We start from the raw sequence: 21,511 nt of genomic DNA on the forward strand, positions 1-21,511 counted from the left end.
CACAGGAATGGATCTCATTCTCCAATTACAGAAATTAAACTCAGTTAAACAGGTCAGGCAGAAATCCATATAGACCCTCCCAGCAAAATCAACTTACAGGTGAGAGTTAGAAATAGCAGGTGCTCAGAATTCTAGATACAAAACCAGGAGAAAAACAAATGCATACCATGTATTGCAAATATGCCTCCTCACTCAGTAATGCTCTTGGATAGATTAATATTAAAATCAGCACATAGAAATAGTATTTGATTAAGATCAGCACATAGAAATAGTGTTTGCTACATTTCACAAGAGTGTAGAGCCCCTCGCATGGATGTGGGCAGAGTAGCTGAACAAACTAACTGCTTGCAGCTCTAGCAAACATGCACTAAAACTATTCCATACAATCCAAACAACTCCAGGCATTCGTAACCCATCACTAGCTAGGTCAGCCTTTATCAGACAAAAACGCATAGCTTGGAACATTAAATCCAGAAATTAGATTGTTGTTTTCCAGAAAGTTTTCAAAGCCTTGAGGTATCAGCTGAATGACTTTTCTATTTTCAAGTCAGATGCAGTAGACAGTCTCTCCAAACCAGTCAGTCAAGATTTAAAAGCACCAAGAAAATTTCCAGTTTAGAAGGATAAAGGTGAAAGCAACATGAAAGTTATAACACCACCCACACTGTTTCCCAACAGTCTGTTAGTTCTGGGTGCTGAGGAAGGGTTTGCCTGTGCAAGCTGAAGCCTATTGTTAGAGTGAGAAATTCAAGAGTCACAGGAGCATGAAAAATCTACCTCGGAGTAGCAGAGTTCCCTGTTAGCAGGACACACTCTGGGTTCTGTCACAGCCTAGCAGTTCTTAACACAAACTATGCAAGACTTGACAAACTATCCCCAAGCTGAGTTCCCAAACTGAAAGCGATGGTTTGCTAGAAGAGTGGCAGACCCCAGTTTCTGCCAACTCTGCCCAATCTTGCCATCCAAAATAGTTTGTTCCCACAAGATCGTCAGGCATCAGAAAGCAATGTGTATCTACCTCAATCTGTGTATCAGCACAGCTTTTCTGGAACAGAAAAGGAAAAAAATACTGAAGCAGAAATAAAAATTGCTCTCTGAGATGGCAGGAGTGGTTGTGTGGGTCTGACAGCAGCTGGTACATGTGCTACACCCCCTGGGATTTCCAGCCACAGATTACTCTTCCACAAGGCCAACCTGCCAGCTGTCCTGCTCCCAAATCTCTGATCACAGCTTGCCTAGCAGTTTTCAACAAGGAGGTACAACCAAACAGAAAGAAGAACAACTGGTCACATTTCTACTGTTACAAAATGACAATTTCTTACCTTATTTAAAGCTTGAACCTGAGGAACTTCTTACTGACCTTTTAATTCAAGGAGCAAGGGTGATCCACAGACTGTCCCACTATCCACACCTTCAGCACTACTGACCAGAAACACCTGCTTTATCACAGGTGTCCAAACCCAATTTTCTTCATGACAACACACTTTATGCATTAGCAGGTGCTCCAGACCTTCTGACTTGTGAAAAACAGCCCCTCTCTGTGTAATATGACACACAAACAGCTGGGCAATATTGTGATCAGGTGAAGGAACTCCTTCCTGACCTTGGCTTTTACCTTGAGGCACAAGCATTAACTCTTCACACCTTGGTAAGCACATTGCTCCTATCAATATTCAATCTCCAGTGACAGTCTGACCCAAAAATTATGTCCTCCCTCTCACAGCCCATCTCTGCCATACTGAGGAGTGATTTACCTCAACTCAAAAGCTTCTCTGGCTGACTTACACAGTACCACAATGACCTTTTAGCACATGCCCCACCAGACTAGAATTTATGGCCAGGTATGGGAAATGTGTCACTCACAGAAACATGCTGATTTGGGTTTTTTTTTTTGGCCACACCATAAATTGAAGCTGATAATAGAAACCCAGTAGCAGTTTAATGCTTGTTCACCATTTGAGGGAGTAAGAGCTGCTTGGGGGTTCTGCTGGGCTGTATTTCAATACCTTGATTGGCCATTGGAAACACATCACCTGCAGGCTTCTCACAGACTGTTTCCACCTAAAGGAGAGGTTTTTTTTTTTCCCTTCTGTTAAGGCAAGAATTTGGGCAACCTAGCACTCCTGTAGAAGCTTGCAGGTCCACTGCAGTGAGAAATGATCATGGGGTGTTGGAAGATGAGCATATTCCAAGCAGCTGCCTATAAATTTCCAAAGCAATATAAGAAAAACATGCAACCATACCATTTTCAGTTTCATTGATAATTTTCAAAGCCTGGCAGCAAAAATACAAGTAGTACCACACTCCTGTGAGAAGACTCTTCTGAAGCACTTGACAAACCAATCAAGAAATGAAATAATTATGACTAAGATATGCTAATTTAGATTTTCAAGATGCTTAATTCATTAGTGTATCAGAAAAGGCTGTTATGTTCTGGAAGTCTGGAGCATTACCAGCCTTAAGCTCTACTGAATCTTAGAGTATCTTGGGTTGGAAGGGATCCACAAGGATCATCAAGTCCAACTCCTGATGTTCTGTCCCAAGTCCATACCAAGAAGATATTGATAACTTATGTTCCAGAAAGTTCTGCCTTTAATCAGATCATTTCTTCTCTAGAAAGGACATGGAAATACTAAATCTTTAGGGCATAAATAATACTGCTCTAAATCAAAGAAGGAAAGGCAGCTGAACAAGTGCTGAAAAAACTGCTACAGAATTTTCTGCTCTATCCCATAAGCAGAGGACAGCTTAGAACAAATGCCCAAATTTCAGAAGGAATTTTATTCAAAAAAAAAATGCAGAACAAGGCAGCAGAATGAAGAACACTACCAATAATCTTGTTTAAGGTGCTTATTCTGCCATCATGCTGCATTAGGCAGAGGGTGGGACAAAATGAGAGATTACCCTAATATTTACTTTCTCTCTTTGCTAAAAACACTGTGATTGTCTGTGCTTCATATCCCAGTTTTAGCATCCTCGTTCAGTGTTTTCTGTCCATTCCTTGCTGCCTTGACTACTGGAATTCAATACATTAATATGCATTTTGCCAAGCTCACAGAAGGATGACCACAGTGTCAAAGCTGTGCTGGCAGAGTCAGCTCCACCAAACGCTGGGATTCCAAGAGCATTTGATACATCATGAAAAATACTGGCCTCAGCCTGCACACAACCATGTGTCTGTCTCACAGATTTCATATTCCATTCAACCAGCTTCCATCTTTATGGCAGCAGGCTGGATATTCAAACAGGAGCATAGTTTTGCAGAAATTTCTCTGCTCTTTTTGCAAGGAGCTGCCAACGCTGTTGTGACTGGGATATCAGAAAGAAAAAGTAGAAGAGATGTTTGCAATTGAAAGACAATCTTGAAAAAATTTCAGCACAGACCATCAGTGTTGCATAACTGGACAGCTTTGCTTTGCCTTCAGATGCTTGAGAAACTGTCTATTCAAGTGGAAAAACACATTCTCAATTCTGTAATTATTTAGCACTGTAGAATACATGACAATTTTATTCAGCCTTTTTTCACTGCTGCATTAAAACAGGATAACAGTTTTCACAACAGCTGACTCTTCCTGTCAGCAAAAACAAAGTGTTTGGTACAAAGTGAGAAAGAAATCAGCACCTATGCCTGGCAGCCCTGCAAATTAGGAGAAAATCTTCAAATCAAAAAAATACAAAGACACAAACCTCATTATTGCAGATGCAAGGATAAAGAAAAAATGTTTTTCTCCAATGTTCTATAATCATCTCAATCAATTTCTATACACAGTAAAATCTGTTCACTTTTAACTATAATCACAAAAAAAGAAAAGACAGAACTGATGAAAGGAAAAAGCAGAACAGGTCTGTAAATGGAATACTAGAAGGAAATGGTGGACACTTTCTGCATAAAATTGCAATTTGGTCTACAATAAGTACCTAGAAAGCTACAAAAACAGGCTGTCAGAGATAACATCTTCTGTTGCCATTCAGTGGAAATGCCATCTAATGGGGGACCACCCAAGGAGCCAGGGCTTTCTTCAGTTCTTGGTTTGTCTCCTGAGATTATCATCAATAGCAGCAATGGTTTGTTCTTCCTGTACAACATTAGCACTGTGGTGCTGTCATCATAAAAGCCTATCAGACCTTTGTGGGCCTCAGATTCAGTCAAAGAGAGAAATGGAGAGTTTCTAACCAGGCAGAAGCCTAGGAAAGCGTTGGAGAAGAATGTAAATAATTCTTTATCTCTCTTACTGTTCACATTGTTTATAGTTAAGTTCTATCACTGTGTGTCAAGCACTCTGCACCAATGGTGTGGGTTGTTTCCACTTCAGGACCGATGGAGTTGGTCCTCACGAAGCTCTGTATATAAGAGCAGTGTATTTTGAATAAACCAGAGTTTTATTCTCAGCAGCTTCTGAGTCAGTCTTCTCATTCCCATCCTGCCTTGACAGTGACAGACCTTCCCACAGAAGCCAGTCAGCACTCAGACAGTTCTGGGAGGTGGATGGGTCCCCATTTGGCAGAAACGTGTGACCTGAGGGTCCACAAGCAAGTGGCAAAGTGCAATGCAAACACTGCTTGCACGTGTGCTGGAGGGAGGATCCCTGGCAGGGACAGTGCAGAGCAGATGTGCTCACTGGTGTGAGCTGCTTCCAGCCAGCACAATGCCAGGTTAGCACTCCAGATGAATTGCTACAGGCAGCCCTTCTGCCGCTGAAAAGATCATTACCAATCAAAGCGGGTCATTCTACCTCCTCGTTTCAACATTAGATGAGAGCTTCCTTTAAGGAGTGCAGCTTCCTTTGGGGCGGACTGACTCCAATAAGGTGCTGAACTAATTTGATCCCTGTTTCACTAGGAGATGTGTCATCTCCAGGTTTGAAAAAGTTATTCAAGAGGGCTTGAGACTTTCATAATTAACATGCAACACTGGCTGCCACACGGGGAGCAGGCACAGTTATAATAACTCTGAGTCAATAATTCATAAACTATAATGCATTATTAATCAATTATTGAGGCCTGAATTACATTTAATGAGATTAAGCTGATTGGAGCACTAAGCTGTTTGAGTCATATTGATTTAATCAATGTGCTTAATTAAACTGTGTACATTTTCCACATGATCATTATTTCCCAGTATCCTGCATAAGTGGCCTCTGCAATTCACATCCTCTGCTGTTCTTTGCTCAGGAATTGCTCTTTGCTGCAATTTATATTTAAAGGTAAAGGACTTGTTTCTTCCTAAGAAAAGATCAAAGTTTCAAAACAACCATCTAAATAGCTTATACAAGCAAATTGAGAAATGTTAGAACAGTTTTCCCAGCAACTGTGCCTTTTTTTATTCTGTAGGCTTAAGATAGCAGGTAAAGACACCTCATTAGTCTCACTTTATCCCTCATTCCAGCTCCAGGAGCATCTGCAGTTTCAATGGTATGAGCATCCTACCATATCTATCCCAAAAACATTACTCAATCCTTCTTCAGAAACATGCCTAGACAAAAAATGTGCTTCAAATCCCTGGGAGACTACATTTAAAATAAGCAGGTGTCATTATCTTTTTTTGACAGTATTCATAATGGTTTCCTCAGCCATGCATAAAGAGGACATATGATGACAGAAGAGCAACTCAAAGTGACAGATATTACAGATACAAATGCATTTTCTAGTGTCATTTTTGTTTAATTTCCCTCTCCTCTACTTCTAAATTTCCGGGACAATTTGGGTTAACTTTAAGCCACAGAATTCAGATCTATAATGCTACCCACGGCTAAAGGAATACTCATTAGATGTGTTGACTCTCAAATACACATAACACTCTGAATAATCACTATTATTAATGGGGATGACAACAGTACAACCAGCCATGAAGAGAGCTGTGCAATTCCTTTGGGGCTGCTTGAGTCATTACTCTGTGTTAGCACTAACCAGAAAGGCACCTACACTACATCATCACATCTCAGAGGTGTCCTGCTCCTTCCCTTCTCTGACTAAAGGTGAGAGCAAATCCACCCCAACTAAGGGTACATCCAGGAAACACCTCCTGAAAAACACTCACATAGCAGTGTAGAGTGTACACTGCTTGTTCCTGACCAATCGTTTTGCTTTTGGTGGTTTAAATTCCACCATTCTGTTAACATTAGCAACATATCAGTGTCCTTTAGTTCTTAACGAGAAGACAATTTTATCATTGCCTGTGCAGTGTTTGAATATTTTCCTTACACTTCTTTGAAGAGTTAATCTGTCCATTTGCTCTGTCACAACAGTATCCTACTGCTTGCAGGATCTGCTCAGCTGTCTGCCAGGGAGTTTAGTGGAGTTACACACTGCACACATGCATAAATAATACTGTGAATTAAGAGTTTGCAAACTATTACTGAGTACACATACATGCTGCTAACACTGCCTTCACTGGGTTCTGTGTGCATGGCAAACAAGAAAATCAGAGCTCTGCAGACACCTATTAATTCATCAAGCAAGGAACTGGCACCAAGATTTGGAAGTTTTATCATTGCCCTTGTTTCTGCATTCATTTGTGAGTGCTCTGAAAGATGTTGGGAATTTTTCTCCCTTCAAAAGTCCCTTTAACTCTCATCAGACAGACCTAACTTAGCCAGAAATAAAGTCACCCACACACAGCCAAAATTATTTTACCTTTATATCAAGACCATGGAGGATATTGCACTTAGACTGGGTATTGAAGAAATCCGTACTAGCTGGATGCTGAGTCTTCTTCATCTGATGGCAGGAAGGGCAAGTTTAAAGTTAAACAGCAACCACAAAAAACAAGCTAGTCCCTCTCAGTCTCAATTTGTTCAAGTCTATGCAGCTGCAAAGCCCAGCAGGGACCACTGACCAGCCCAGGTGCTTACAGACATGGATCAAGTTTGAGTGGAGGTTGTGCTGATTGTAGCTGAGTTAGAAGTTAAATGAGAGCATAAATGAGAGAAAAAGCCCAGGAAGCCAAAGAGTTCCCACCTCACTTCTTTCTGTCTTCATAGCAATTTCAGAACAGAACATTTAATAAAAATTATTCAGTACACCACCATCATACAAAGGGCAGATATAAAGAGTAGAAGGAGAAAGGAGCCTAAAGTGAGTATCAAAGCCTCACACAAACAAGGCATAATAAAAGAAAGAAAGTAGCCCATTTTTCTTCCCTTCAGCATGGCTTGTTCTTCCTATTAACAAGGTGCACATTAATAAATTTAACTCAGACAAATTTAACCATCCTAGGACTACATTAATCAAGAGCTTGACAAGAGCAATCTGAAAGAGTTGAGGAAGGGAAGTAAAGCACAGCTGACACAGAGGATGCCATGCCCTCACTCTCCCTGGGCACTTCCAATACAAAATAACTCCTTCCCACTGCACTCCTACCAGGCTGATCCTGCTGCCTCCCCAGTACACTCCTCACCCACCCAGTGCCTCTTTATTTGTGATGTTTCCTTATCCCTACTTGTCTATACTTGAGAAAGATTTAGATTATTTCAGTAGTATCATGTGCAGGAGCCACAAAGACCTGGTGAAATTTGTGCCATGGGCAATGCTGAAAAGAAACTCTCAAGGTACAGATTAACACATGTAACTAAGGCAACATAAGTGTGATAGGAAATCAAAATTACTCTAGCTCATGAAAAATGTGCATTGGCCTGAACCAGAAGGAAAAACAACGGCTGTCCATTTTCATCTATGTGCCAAATTCCCCAATGCTGGAGCTCCACATTCCTTCTCAAGCTGAAATACCCATGGAGATTGCACAAAGCCATGGGATTTATTGCAGGGAAATCCTCCACCCTTTGGTCTCTTCATATTTAGCTTTAAGTTGTTGCTCTTGAGTTATGTTTTTAGCATGGAAAACATTGACAAACAGGTCCTTCCAACAGCCAAAACACTTCACAGAAAGATGGGTATGTCATACAAAATGAGGAAACTGAGAAGTAACTGCTGATCAAAGCAACACAAAGCAGCACAAATTAGACTAAGTGCATCCCCAAAAGCCATAATTATCCAAGCTACTCAAACAAAATAAGCACATACATGATTATTCAGATTTGCCTACAGGCATCCCCACAGCATAAAACATGGTGTGCTGCCTTGCTGTTCTTCCACTTGATAAAACAATAAATATTTTCATAACTTAAGAGTATTGGTGTTTACTTTTGCAGTCTTGAAAACTTGAGTGAAACTGTGTTGCCTTGACAAGGTCTTTCCCTCAAAAAAACTTCTCTTTCAGTTGGAGAAATGGGGTTTCTACATGTTCTGTTTTGATTGTGTTCCATGGGCTCATGGATTGGAAGTCTGCAATCTTATTGTAGTGCAAGGCTTCAGAGGAAAGGCTGAGTGGCACAGGATTTCATGGCATTTCAAGGAGAGCTACAAGCTCCCACTGGCTTCATGTACTACCACAAGGAAGGAGATATTTACTTCTACTGAAAATAAAGAGGACTTAAGCCACATAATTGGGATTTGAATCTAGGTGTAGTATATTAAACAGTCTGAAGCATTTGGAAAAAGTATATGTCCAAATTATTCATAGATGCCTTATGAGTATTTCAGCAAACCTGGGCTGAATAAGCAAACCAAGCCTTGTCTATGTAGACAGGTAACAACCTTTAAAAACCTGCCAGGCTCTCTTCTAACACTGCAAGAAGGAATCTAACATACTCTGAGTGCTCCAGAAAATGGCCACGCCTCCCAACACGATCACATTTATAGCTCAATACTTTTTTGACTTTTTTTTTCCTTTCCTATCACAAAACACTCCCTTCAGAAAGTCTTTTCAAAACCAAAACAGCAAAAGCCCAATGTTTAGGATAGTGACTCTTTGTGTGACTGACTCACTCCAAGCCCCTGCTTAGATAAATCCAAATATTAGCTCAGTTTTAGATTTATACCACCATTGGAAAGGGCTTCTTACTTGGGCAGAAAACCTCATTCACTGCATGCCTCTTCCAGATGGCTCCAATCCTCAAATAAAATATTCCAAATTACCTTCAGTTGCCCCCTTGAGACCTTCTGCCATGAGGCATCAGCAAATAACATCTGACCAGGTGATCACCTGCCATGTGCCAAAGGCTGTTTTAGGTAGCCAAACTCCCCCTCCCCAGCTCTCACCTACTGGTTTTCTAAGTCATCATTATAATGGGAAAAAAAGTGCTTAAGGGCAGGAATTCTCTCTTCAACCCAGGCATGGACAGCCACAATTAAAGCTGTGCATGCACATTATAAATTCCCCATGTAGCCTGTATTTGGCTATTTTGTCTTAGTATTTCAACGAAGAAAAGCATGTTCCTGATATAAATTTGCTAATCCAGGGTAAAAGCTGGATTTGTAATCAAGTTATTACAGTAAAAAGGTATGAACTGTGGATGATTACACTGTAATGTCAGCATAGCTGCACTCTGCTCCAAACCTGGACCAAAAAAGAGAGCAATAACTATCACCAACTCTTATATTTCAAGTCCATTTTAGTTTAGAAGTTTGCAACAAGAACTGTAGTTCATGTCACAGAATCCCTTTAGATTCTTCTAGCCTAGTACCTAAGTAGGGTAATGAAAAGTATTCATTTAACATCTAAAAATATCTTAGGACAATTTAAATATCCACAAGCCTCAAAGGTCTCAACCTGTGGTATGTTTGAAGAGGAAAAAAATCACTGCACACCTTGTTTCTGATTTCAGAAAAAAAAAATTAACCTACATGTAAGCAGTTAATGATTTAGGCTCTAAAATCAAATCTAACCAAATGTGATGCTAATCAGAAAATTATCACTTGCTGTTGAGTTACAGAAACATGCATATCTTAATTTTGTTCATCAAGGCCACTGAAGGTTGCAATCTTTGGCTCTCACAATGAAAAATAATCAGCTCTTAATATAAAATGGCAATTATAATATTTACTATTAAAAAGTACATAATCAGTATGGTCTCAGAATGCAAAGGGAAATATTGTGTCCAGATGGATCTACTGGGCACACTGCATGAGCTGGAATTTCACCAGAAGATTTCAATTGCTGGTCCAGCTTGGAATGAGTTATCTTGGTTTTGTTTTTTTTTCCCCACCCCCAAATTTAAGAATTCAAAATACATAAAAATTTTAGTAGAAAACATAAAATATATTAAAAAAAATCTTGTTGGATTAGTTGTTTCACAGTTTTTTGCTCTAGGAGATATTTTATTTTGAGCTTTTCAAATGTTTTTGAAGAGAAATTAGAAGTACAAAATGGTACCAGTTCTCCTCCCTCTTCCATGCAAACCTGTAATTTTTAAAGCTCATCATAATTGGCTATTCCTCATATTTATATTCCCTTTTTCAAAATGAGAAAGACAAGAAAATCAGCTTGCTCACAAAAGAGGTTGTTGTTGCCACTGCTGACATGAGCACAACTCACCAGCATCTTTTTTAATGCTTTGTTGGGCTACTTACAGAATTGCTCCAGGTCATCTCTGTTTTTAGATTCAGGCATGGCAGTGATTGTGAGCAGTGGACAAGGATTTCCTCCTAGAGTCTGGCAGAGTGTCTGCTGCCTCCAGTAAACCTTCTTAGGGTTCCTGTTTTGTTCCAGGATATCAAGATGGGACTGAAAAAGAAGCAAGGAAGCAGATTTATAAAGGAGTTCACAGTCTATAAAACCTGATTTTATTCCAGTAGTTGTATATTATTTTTGATACTAATTTCATATCTTGTTAACTTCCCATATCCTCTTCTGCCAGTTAGTATCAGCACCTTTTACATCCCACAAATATGCACAAGCCATTCACAATGCATCCCACTTCACTGAAGCTGCACAGAATATTTATTGTTATATCATGATCTACTTGAGGATGTCCCTTTTTATTGCAGAGGGGTTGGAGCAGATGACCTTTAAATGTCCCTTCTAGCTCAAACCATTCTATGAATTTGCCTGAACAGTTCCTAGGTGCATAATGAAATTTCTATGCATACATGAAAATCCAAAAGGGAAGCATTTATTCTTTATATTTTAATAAGGATTTTGTAGAAACGTGAGAAAATTCACCACTTTTGAACATTTACAGAATTGATTGCCTAGCTGTCAACCACATGCCAGTGAAACTCAGTGACAACTCCATATCAGAGGCAGCCAAAAAGTTTCTATCGAAACAACATTTTGTACAATCAGCAGTGGGAAATTTGAAGTGTCTGTCCAAGAAGTTATTTATAAAGGGAGATTTTTCTCCCCATCCCCCATCGTTTATGACAGCTTTAAATAATTCTAAAGACCAACAGCTTCTTGAGAAATTTGAGGAAAAGAACTGGCAACTTAGAAGAAAGACTTTTTGGAACGAATTCTGATCATCTCATTAGACATGGAGCCACTTGTCACCCACACAGTAGATGAAGTGTGGCTCTCTGCTTGCATTGTGGCTGGTGAGTGTGAGCAATGCCCCTGTGGGGTGGTGCTGAGTGCTGTGGAACACCAGTTGCCTCCCAGTTGGTAGGAATAAGTGCAATGAGCACATTTATCCTAACAAAAACCCTTCAGTTCACTCAATGACCCTCACAGGGTGATGGTTTGTCTCTTCCAGTCAGGGTTAAATTTTAATCTACACTTATGGGACACCACATTCCTGGTTATCAAATCTTGGAGCTCACCATGTTTCAGACTGCTTTCCCAGCATTCAAATAGAGCTATGTAAATACAGAACTGAAGTTTACAGTCAGCTATGTTATAAAACAATTAAAATACAGCTCTATAAAGTAAATTCAATTATTAAATTCATTTAACAATCTCACATAGATTAGAGAAAACTCAATACTATCATTTACTTATGTTCCTGGTACCCAGTGAAACTTAATTGGGTATAGCTACCACAGAGATTTCAGCTAGATATCAAAACAATTAATACTGTGATATAAAAATAGATAAATTACTGTTCATAAAAGGAATGTAATTACTAATGGACAAGAAGTAATGAACTGCAGAGTACAGTTCAAATAGGATTCTGCAATGTTTCCTGCAAATATGCCTATAACCATTAAATATATATGATATTTTAAAACATTTTCAAATTATTAACTCCATATACAAGTTTATCTTCTTCCCCAAAGCACTATGTCTTTAATTGAGCCCTTGGGCTCATAATCAGTTTTAATTTATTATTGATATGTAAAACCAACACATTTCACCAGTGGACAAATGCTTTAAAATGCAATCTACTGATGCACAAACCTGATTTTGTTTATTTACTGTGGAAATAAAAGGAAAATGGAGATGTGCATAGTACATCACTTGATATTTTAAATTAGCCCAAGCAGAATTATTAGAAGTAGTGATTTTGCTTTAGCTAGAGCTGGACATGACAATCTATCAGCCTTTTCCACCCATAATTCCTATTTGCCAAACTTTATGGTCCTTATTGTGTCCGAGTTCATTTAAACTTTTCCTGGGGCAAAGCTCCCTTTAACTTCAATGAGCAATTTATTTGAAGAGACAGTGAAATACTTAAAGACCTGGTACTGGAAGCCTAGGAATAACATCTTTTTCATCTCTATTCTCTCAGGAGCAGGTGAGATATTCAGTCACTACCAGAGCACACAAACTCTCCAAGTCTCTCTTGCTTTGTGCCAGCAAAAGATAGAAATCAATAACAGTAAAATAATGATGCAGCACTGCATTTATGTGAAATGTATGGTGGTGAATAATTCCAACCAATTCTTCAGCATTGCATGTATTTTTTACCCTGCACACTGTAGATATTTGTGTCTTCAAGGTCAGACCCCACCACTGGAGCACACGCTCTTCCCCATGGAACTTTAGGAGTAACTGGTGAGGAAGTGATGAGAAGCGAGCTGCCAGACATGTTCTGGACTGAAGGCTGGACTGGCCTTCTTCCAGATATTGGAAGCAGTTTCTTTGAATGTCTGTAATGGGATGCAAACCAGTTGACAAGAGGCTTTCTGAAGTGGGAATGAATAAGCCTAACTCTGCTGGTGTGCCAGGCAGCACAGCGAGTCCCAGGGGAGGACACTGTCCCCTGGAAAGCAGAGCCTCCAATATCTGCTTATAGCAAACTGATATCATTAGAAAAACACCGTGACCTCCACCAACCCACACCAGCATGTATTGCCCAAAACAAAATGTGCTGATAATGGAAACTGAGGTCAGAAGGGAGGGAAACTGATCTACTGGAACTGTGTGGTTTCATTTGCAGTAACATTATTCTCATCTTTAGCATCAAAGCAAAGCTACTCCCAGAACTATTCATTTCATTTCTTTCATCCTATCTCCTCTACATCAATTATAGAGGAAGCACATTGGATGCAGTTCCCAGAAAATTCCCTTACCATCCACCCCTTTCCACAGAAGAGGCTGTGGAAAACAAGCCTGTGCCCAGTAAAAAAACTTGTTATAACTCAACAACTAAATTTATGCTGTGGAGTTGTATTCTTTTAGTTTCTGTACTGATGGCACTGGTGGGAGTGTCACAAATTCCTACTGACACTGAGGAAAGAGCTGGTAAAGTATCAGATGAGGTCCAGCAGCCTGGCAATGCTGGGTGCAGCTCTGAAAGCTGGGCTGCTGCCCTGTGTCAGGAGGAGATCAGGCAGCACACCTGAGCTCTCATTAGGTTTAGCCCCCTGCTTCCCAGCCCTTCAGGAGGAGGATCCTGCCACCCCAAGTGGGAGGAGACATCTTTGGTCTGTATTATGACTGGTATAAGCACTAATGGTTTGTGCTCAGCTATCCCACTGAGAAATTTCTTTTCTTCTACAGCATTCTGGGCTTTACAGCTGTCAGGAGCTGCAGCTGTAAACAAGGCAGTGACACCATCATGATCACAGAATGGTTTCAGTGGGAAGAGACTTTAAGGATCATCTCATTCCAACCCCCTGCCATGGAGAGGGACACATTCCCCCAGACCAGGGTGCTCAAAGCCCCATCCAAGCTGACTCTGAGCACTCCCAGGGATGAGGTGTGAGCTTAATCTTCTGTGTCATCTTAAAACCTACACATACCCAAGCAGCTCCAACCTGTCAGGGCCATTATCTTATCTAGGTAGACATGTCAGCATTACCATCATTGTGGAGTAGGTGTAGGGGTAGTGGTAGGCCAGGTAGCAGACATCATCTTTGTGAGGGAACTTGATGCTGAAGGTGAGGGTGTAGTAGAACCTTCCCCTCATGCCTCCTCCTGCAGCTGCACTGCAGCGGTAGTGGTTTCTGGAAGAAGAGAAAGAGGAGGAAAGTAAATGCTTTTCACTTCTGGATGTGCATTTGAAGCAGCCATGGAAAAAATAAGCATTCAGAGGAGCATCCACACAACAGGACACAAAGCCCAGCAGGGAGTTAGGAGGCAGAACTGCCAGACATGTGCTGCTGAGGGATGGAAGCACTCTCCTAGGAAAATAAAATCCATTAATGCTTCGTTTTGTTAAGATGCAAATAAAGAAGCAGTCAGCTAATAGTAGCTCATATAGCAGAGTCCAGACATATTTAAACTATGCATTCAGCTAAAATTGCTGTATTTCTTCAGATATCCACATTATCTTGCTCAGAGAGGCAGGTTCCTATTCACAGCCCTGAACAATGCCATAAGAAAATACTCCACAAAAAGCCTGGAGATTTAGAAAATATGAATACCCTACCAAACCAACTATTCAGTTCCACCACAGGAAGAAGAGTCATACTGCAGGAATAAAAATAAATAATAAATAGGACATACATTAAAATATTTCAGATACAATCAAAGGCACTTTGCTGAGAAGAAAGAAGAATGGGTTTGGGTAGAGACCAGGTATGAAAGAGAAGTCACCTCATACAGATTTTCCAGTTGTGACCAAACCAAAAATTCTTCTTTGTACCCCTCTTTTTTTGAAGGCTTGAACCTCTCCCTCTCAGGGAACAGTGAGGACTAGCTGCTCCCTAAAATATGGGGAACCGAGTTTGACATGGAAGCCAGAAGAGCAGAGAACTCTTGAGGCAGGGTCATGTCCCACACACCTGATCAGGCCATGCCTGGGGACAGCAGAGGAACTCAGCCACAGGTTCAGATCATCAGACAAGATTGTGGTGATGAGGCAGGTCTGGGTCCAACCAGCAGGTCACTTCATGGCCAGGATCAGGATGTGCAGCAAGGCAGGGACACAGCAACAGGGTCACAGCAGTGGCTGGGCTGAAGCCTCACTACAGCAGAGCTCTGGGTGAGGCTGGTCAGCACTGACAAGGTCTAAGAGCACACAAATCCTTGACACTGCTTTCAGCAAGACTACAAATCTTACACCAAGCTCCTCAGCCTAGTGTCAGGAGCTGATCTCTTGCAGGAGACTTATTCTGCTGAAGAGATGACTTCAGGCTGAGTAGGAAAGTTTTCTTTCAGCAGAGATGAAGTGACAAATCATGCACTTTAGGGAGAAGCCTCAGAGCAAATTGCATCCATAAGTACATTTTGAACAATATTTTTCCCACATTGCACCAATTATGCTGTTGCCAAACCTTCCAATTCTGAAGGACTGTGAGGTTTCTTTGACAAATGTTATCATCAATGTTGCATTAAAATGCAAAAAAGAAGAGGCAACCAAAAGATGCAATTTCAACTCCTGAATTTTACAATACTAGTTTATTTTGCTGTTGTTCATTTTTATTCAAAGGGGTGGAGAGAAAGGATAATTATTCTTGTCAAATTCTCCAAAATAATCAGCTCTTTTTCATAAGGGAGAGACAATACAGTGCTGCTAGGTTTTCACTTGAATTCAATATTTAGGAACATGTGGGGTGAGTGATACCAACAGGATCAATAGATAGTGCAGGAACAGAGTCACAGCAGCAAACTGAAAAGCCTATGATTTTATTCTCAGTTGAACCCTTTACCCCAACATTTCTTTTAAAAATAAAGCTCCTTAATATTGGGAAAAAAGAGGAAAAAAATTCAATAAACTCACTAACATAGAAACATGAACTTAGCATTTATATATGTATTTCACTGGATCAAGGGTTAAAGTCTGGTATCGTTTTGAAGTCAGAACAATGACATTTAATATAGTTCCTGCTAATTTTGACACTAAAGGATAATTAATAACCATTTCCTCCATGGTGCAGAAGGAAAATGCTCACCTCCATGGCCTTTAGTCTAAGTGTCACTTGGAAGATAAGATCACCTTATTCATAAAGTGTGGCCACAAAAGTGCTGAATTCTTCCAAGTCCTCCCCTCCAAGTTCACATTTGGAGTCAGAGGTGTGGGAGGAAGCAGGTCTTTGCTGATACTGCCTAAATATCTCACACAGACATTATTCCCTCCTGTCCCTAGCACTCCAGAGTAAAGGCTTCTCCCTCTGTAGTCTGTAATTCTGCAGACAAGTGTCCTCTCCTCCCTGAAATGGCCACTTCAACCCAGGGGTTTTGCAGCAAGAGACACCTCTGACCTTGATGCTGCACTGGTAGTTCAGCGTTGCTCACTCCTGCCTTCTCAGACACCATCCCCAGGGCAGGGATGCTCTCACAGCCCTGCTCAGCAGCACATTTCATCCTTGTTCCCAGCATCTCCGCTGTCCACACAACCACCCACCCAGAAAAGATACTCCCAGACTTGTGAATCACTTCTTGACACCTGCTTTAATCCATTATCTGGCAGTAACAGCAAGTTTACAGGTAGCTTTTGGAGGCTTCAATATTCTTCACTCGCGCTGAAAAGAAAAACCCCTGTGTGTAAGCAGTGTAAACGATCATGTACTTTTACTGTATATAATCTGGTCTCCTCACAATCCGTCATACAAAGCAGTAGCTCTGAATATTTTTTAAAGAAACGTAAAAAAATAACATTTTTCCTATGTGCCTCACTCTCCTACTGCTGTCAAGCCAAAATAACTGTATTGCTTCCTTTTTCCTCCACCAGATTGATGCTTTTTACTTCCTCACCACTTTTTCATCACAGTACCTTACCATACCAGCATGGAGCCTAAAGTAACAAGCAAAGAAAAGGAAAGGAATAAAAGACTCTGGCAACATCTGGTTCCCACTACCTTGTCTTCTCTTTCAAAAACACGTTGAAAGTCTCTCATGCTTTCTAGAAGCCAACACACTGCTTATTGGAGAGAAAAAAGAGACCCAAGTGTAGTTTTCTCAATGAACATGTAAGCTGTTATCTATTGTGCCTTTCATCACTTTGTAGTAATGAAATCACTTTGCTTGCTGCTCTCCTTCAGAAAAAAAATTGTACAAGTGTTATATTTCCAGCATAGCAGTGATGAAGAGTTAATTAATAATACTACTTATCTCTTACTCTGCAAGATCATTTTTTGAGCTTAAAAAAGTTTTTGCAAACACTATCTGATTAAAACATGCTTCCCCATTTATCTATTTCATTCTTTGGGTGGCAGATAAGTGACTCTAATTTTCCACCCTTTGTAGGGGGGGAAACAGACAGGTGAAGCAGCTTGGACAAAGATGCAGGCAGGAAAGGAGCTGGGTGGTAACTGAGGAATTCAAAAGCACCAAGTGATTCAGGAGCAATATCTCTTGACCATCTGATCTTTATACTTCCTATCTGCAGCATTTAGTATTGTAAAATACTAAATGTATTCTATTACTAAATTACTAATTCAGCATTAAATGTATTTTAGTACTGTTAGATGATGGAATATGGCATTTTCAGCTTAGACTAAAATGGCCAAAGAAAGTATCAATATCCCAAACTTCTGGGCCACTTCAAAACAGAATTTAAATGGAAAGTAAAATGTTTCTCTCTTCTAATCTGTTGATGCAGTCCCTTGGTCCAAAATACTTCCCACCTGGATTTTGGTGTCCTCATTTTCCATGTCTGGACTTCTTTACATCTCTAAGTGTGGTTATTAAGTGCAAGACTCTTCAGTTATACCCTGATTCATACCACAAAAAAAGCAGTATTTCACAATTTACTGGGCATGGCTCTTATTTTGGGGTCTGCCACATTGGAAAGCAGAAAATGCACAACACAACTTCCTTTCTAAAGGGCAAGTCCATGCTAAGATATTTTTGTTGCCAATATTTCAGGCAGAATCCCAGCTGAAGCAGAATATTCCCCCAGCCATTGTGCCATTAAGGTGTTCAGTCACACTGCAAAGGCCAGGTCCTCTCAGAGTGATGCTGATGCCTCACCCTTTCACAGATACCATTAGAGCTGAGGAGTGACCTGCTAATGTTATGTTTATTTCACCTAATGTGATTATAAAATGCTGAAAAGAGAAGACCTAGTTCTGACATGGTAATAATCACTAAACAGCCAAGTTTTTAGTGCTGGTGTGAGAACAAAACACTCCATGTGCCTCATAGCTATCTGACCTGACTACTGTCTGAAAAAGCTGGAGGTTAGATAATATGCTTAGAATGAGCCATGAAACCAAAGGCACAAGCACATTGTCACCAATGCAACACTCAGCTGCCTTTATTCCTTAAATAATTTGCCAGAAAGGAATATTATTCAGTGCATAAAAGCTGTCAAGACAGCAAGAGAATTAGATGATCTTATTGTAACGGCAACTGTTTATCATGGGTGTATCCTGTCATTTCACAGAGACAATAAAATAGAGCAGAAGTGTCACTCAGCTACTTTCTGACAAGAACTCTGCTAATATTCTCCACAACATAAAAACTCTAGTGAGACATATGAGAAAGGAACACAGTGACACAGCTGTGCCACAACATTCATCTTTATGAGTAAACTACCCCATCCACAGGGAAGATGAATGCCAAAGATCAGCCAACCTGCTTCACACAGGCATCTCACCAACGAGCTTTTCCTCCCCCTGTTCTTCATTCAGCTCAGAGGTGTCTCAGTAAGGGCCCTGCTGCAAGAGCAATTAAAGGCATGCCTGTTCCTCTGTTTTTTGAAAGTGTATCACTATTTTCCCATATTTATTAATAACTCCTGGTAAAAATAATTGGATGAGATTCCTTTCAAAATATGCAGCCTTACCTTAGGATACCTGTGACCAGAGTGGAATTAAAGTGAGCTCTTTCCCCAAAATGCTGGCAGTACAGTATCACTGTAGCAATCCCATCTCCTTCTTTTCTGAGACAAAGCCTGAGCAGCTCCAACCATCACCACACTAGTTTCACATTCCTCCCTGCTACAACATCTAATGACTGAGAAACATTTTTATAATCACCGAAATAAAAACATTAAAGTTTCACTACAGGTGAAAATGTATTTATGTGTGTGCATGCACATTCTTGTATATACAAAAATATGTGAGAACCAGGAACACAGAAAAAATGAGACAACAAGTACTTATCCTAGATGATTATGTTGACATATAATTCAATGTACAGCTAGAAAACACAGAATATTCCAAATCAATAAAACAATTCTCTCATATATTCTGAACAAGAATCTGATTACAGGCTTAATTGCACAATCATGGCTTAATCTTGGAAGTCAGCTGCTGTTTAATCACTGCACAATAGCTGCCTTGCTAATGATATGGGAAGCCACTGCAATGGTATCCAGCATGAAGAGTCTGCCCATACTCAGAGAAGTCAGAGATTACAGGCATGTAAAGGGAAAACACTGAGCCACACATGCGAGCTCTTGAGGTATAAAAGGTTAAGGTCAGGTGCATGAAGGCCAGCAAAGAGTACTTGAAGCAAAATAAAATAGCTACTCAAATTGCTGTAGACAGATGCTAGGCTGGGAGAGGATAATCTGCGCCTTCACCCCCCCCCCCAGCCTTGAAAAAAAAAAGAAAATCCAACAGAAATTGGGACAACTTCTTCTGAGGCTCTGGCACACTGCACAAGCAACCTGAAACAGGGAACTTGTACAAATATCAGCACTGAGCTTGTCAGGATTCCTTTACACCACTGTTGTATGTTCAACCCATTCTTTGGCTCCTCAGCTCCTGTTACAAAAGTTTGAGTATGCAACAGGAAAAAACAATGATCCCATCCAGCTCTTTTCTTCCCAGCAAGGGTAAAAAATGACACTACTTCTCCATTCCTTCTCCTTGCTCCTGGGCAAGGGAATTCTGCATATTCCCTGGCATGTAAAACTGAGATTTCCCTTGTGGCTGTTGTCTGAGGGTGGAAGCACACAACACATTGAGCCAGCACTGATTTAGAGACATTTAAAATAGGGGGCACTGGTGGCAAGGGGCTCATGACATCAGTGCAGCTAACATGAGTGAAACAGTAGAGAAAGGAAGGCACAAATTCTTCACCAAAAGTGCACTTACTTGTAGTAGCAGATCTCCTGGCCTGCCCGGATCCAGCGAGGCCTGCCCTGGAGAGCTTCCCTCACCGAGTACATGACCAGCTGCATGCCTACAGAAAACAAGAGTTTCAGGTGGTGTGACTTCCCTGGCTGGAAAAGACAGGAGTGGGAAGGAAAAGGCTAAGGAAGAAGCATCATTATTTTGTCTGTGCTCTCCCTGCTGATAGTTTATGCAGAGCAAATACATTCCCAAAGCCCTGTGTTTTGTTCTGAGACGGCCACATCTGTACAAAAAGTCCCTCCAGAAGAAATGAGCTGAATGTAGTTTATTAAAAAATAAATTATTCTTCTGGCCTTTGCAAACCATTTTGTTTACAGACAGAGGAAGGGAAAGAAAATAATATGAATCAAGGCATCAACAAGATCAGTAATTTGGTTAGTCTAATATTTTATGCTTGGCTGCACTATTATTGAACTCTTAATCTTACCATAGTATCAGAGATCTGTGTTTCATCCAGAACCCTGCCTTCAAATCCGCAAGAAAAACTTCAAGGTTTTAAACTTACTATTAGTCCTAAATAACACCTAAGCATCATAAATGCTGATAACAACAGCATCCATCTTTGTACTGCATTATCCCAGAGCATGACTTCTTCCTGACCTCCAAAATATTACCATTTCATGCCCTGAGGGGTAAGGCTTGCTCTGATCTGAGTTGCATGCCCATCACTCACAGTTCCATGAAGGCAGCCCATCTGCAGGGAGTTTTTGTATCAATTTCACACACCTGCCTGCTCTTTAGGGCAGGTGAGGATGCTGAGCTCTCTGCACAGGGCATCCCTGGCCAGGGGCTGCAGGGGAGCCTCCTGTCAGCAGCTCCAGTGGGCCCAGCACAGCCACACTGAGCCCAGCAATGATGCTGGCACCACTTCTGTGAAAGCACATTTAAGAAAGAGAAAAATGCCCTCCCAAGTATTTTTGCATGTTGATAAGCTGCCCCTCAAGCCTTCTCTTGGCTGTTCTTGTGCTGGGGGTAGGTGATGCTTGAAAACCATTAATACTGATGACACATCTGTATTGACAGCTATTCAGTTCCCTTCTTCCTTTGTTAAACTCCCCAGCACAGTTGGAGCCAGGAAGGATCAGCAGCAATGCCTTTCCAGCTCATCTTGGGCTGTGCTGTGGGGCAGCACTAACTCACCACAGCCAGGAACAGCCTCTACATGCTGTTTTCTGAGCCACTGCTGTGAGTTTTGTACAAGAGGCAATTCTTTGTTTGGTACCAGGACATGGCCACCACGAATTTTTAGACATACAGGGCTGTCCAGATGCCCAGCTGATCAGGGAAGGGATGTGAGGCTCTGTCTGCAGGGCTCTTGGTATCC

General features: G+C 40.8%; 1 protein-coding gene across 28 annotated transcripts in view; it reads right to left on the reverse strand.

The window, feature by feature from the left end:
- AGBL1 (AGBL carboxypeptidase 1) overlaps positions 1–21,511 on the reverse strand; it is a 388,880-nt gene that overhangs the window by 298,211 nt on the left and 69,158 nt on the right. For all 28 annotated transcript variants that reach the window (XR_014957536.1, XR_014957537.1, XM_085588337.1 and 25 more), the window contains 3 exons: positions 20,149–20,236; positions 14,019–14,163; positions 10,408–10,561 (listed from right to left, as the gene is read on the reverse strand). Coding sequence is in view for 26 of the 28 variants with exons in the window: in XM_085588337.1 (XP_085444463.1) it covers positions 10,408–10,561; positions 14,019–14,163; positions 20,149–20,236 (387 nt within the window). In the remaining 2 variants the exon portion in view is untranslated. The remainder of the gene's footprint in view (positions 1–10,407; positions 10,562–14,018; positions 14,164–20,148; positions 20,237–21,511) is intronic.

This window comes from Lonchura striata, chromosome 10, assembly GCF_050655825.1.
Source record: "Lonchura striata isolate lonStrDom1 chromosome 10, ASM5065582v1, whole genome shotgun sequence".
Taxonomy (NCBI): Eukaryota; Metazoa; Chordata; class Aves; order Passeriformes; family Estrildidae; genus Lonchura; species Lonchura striata.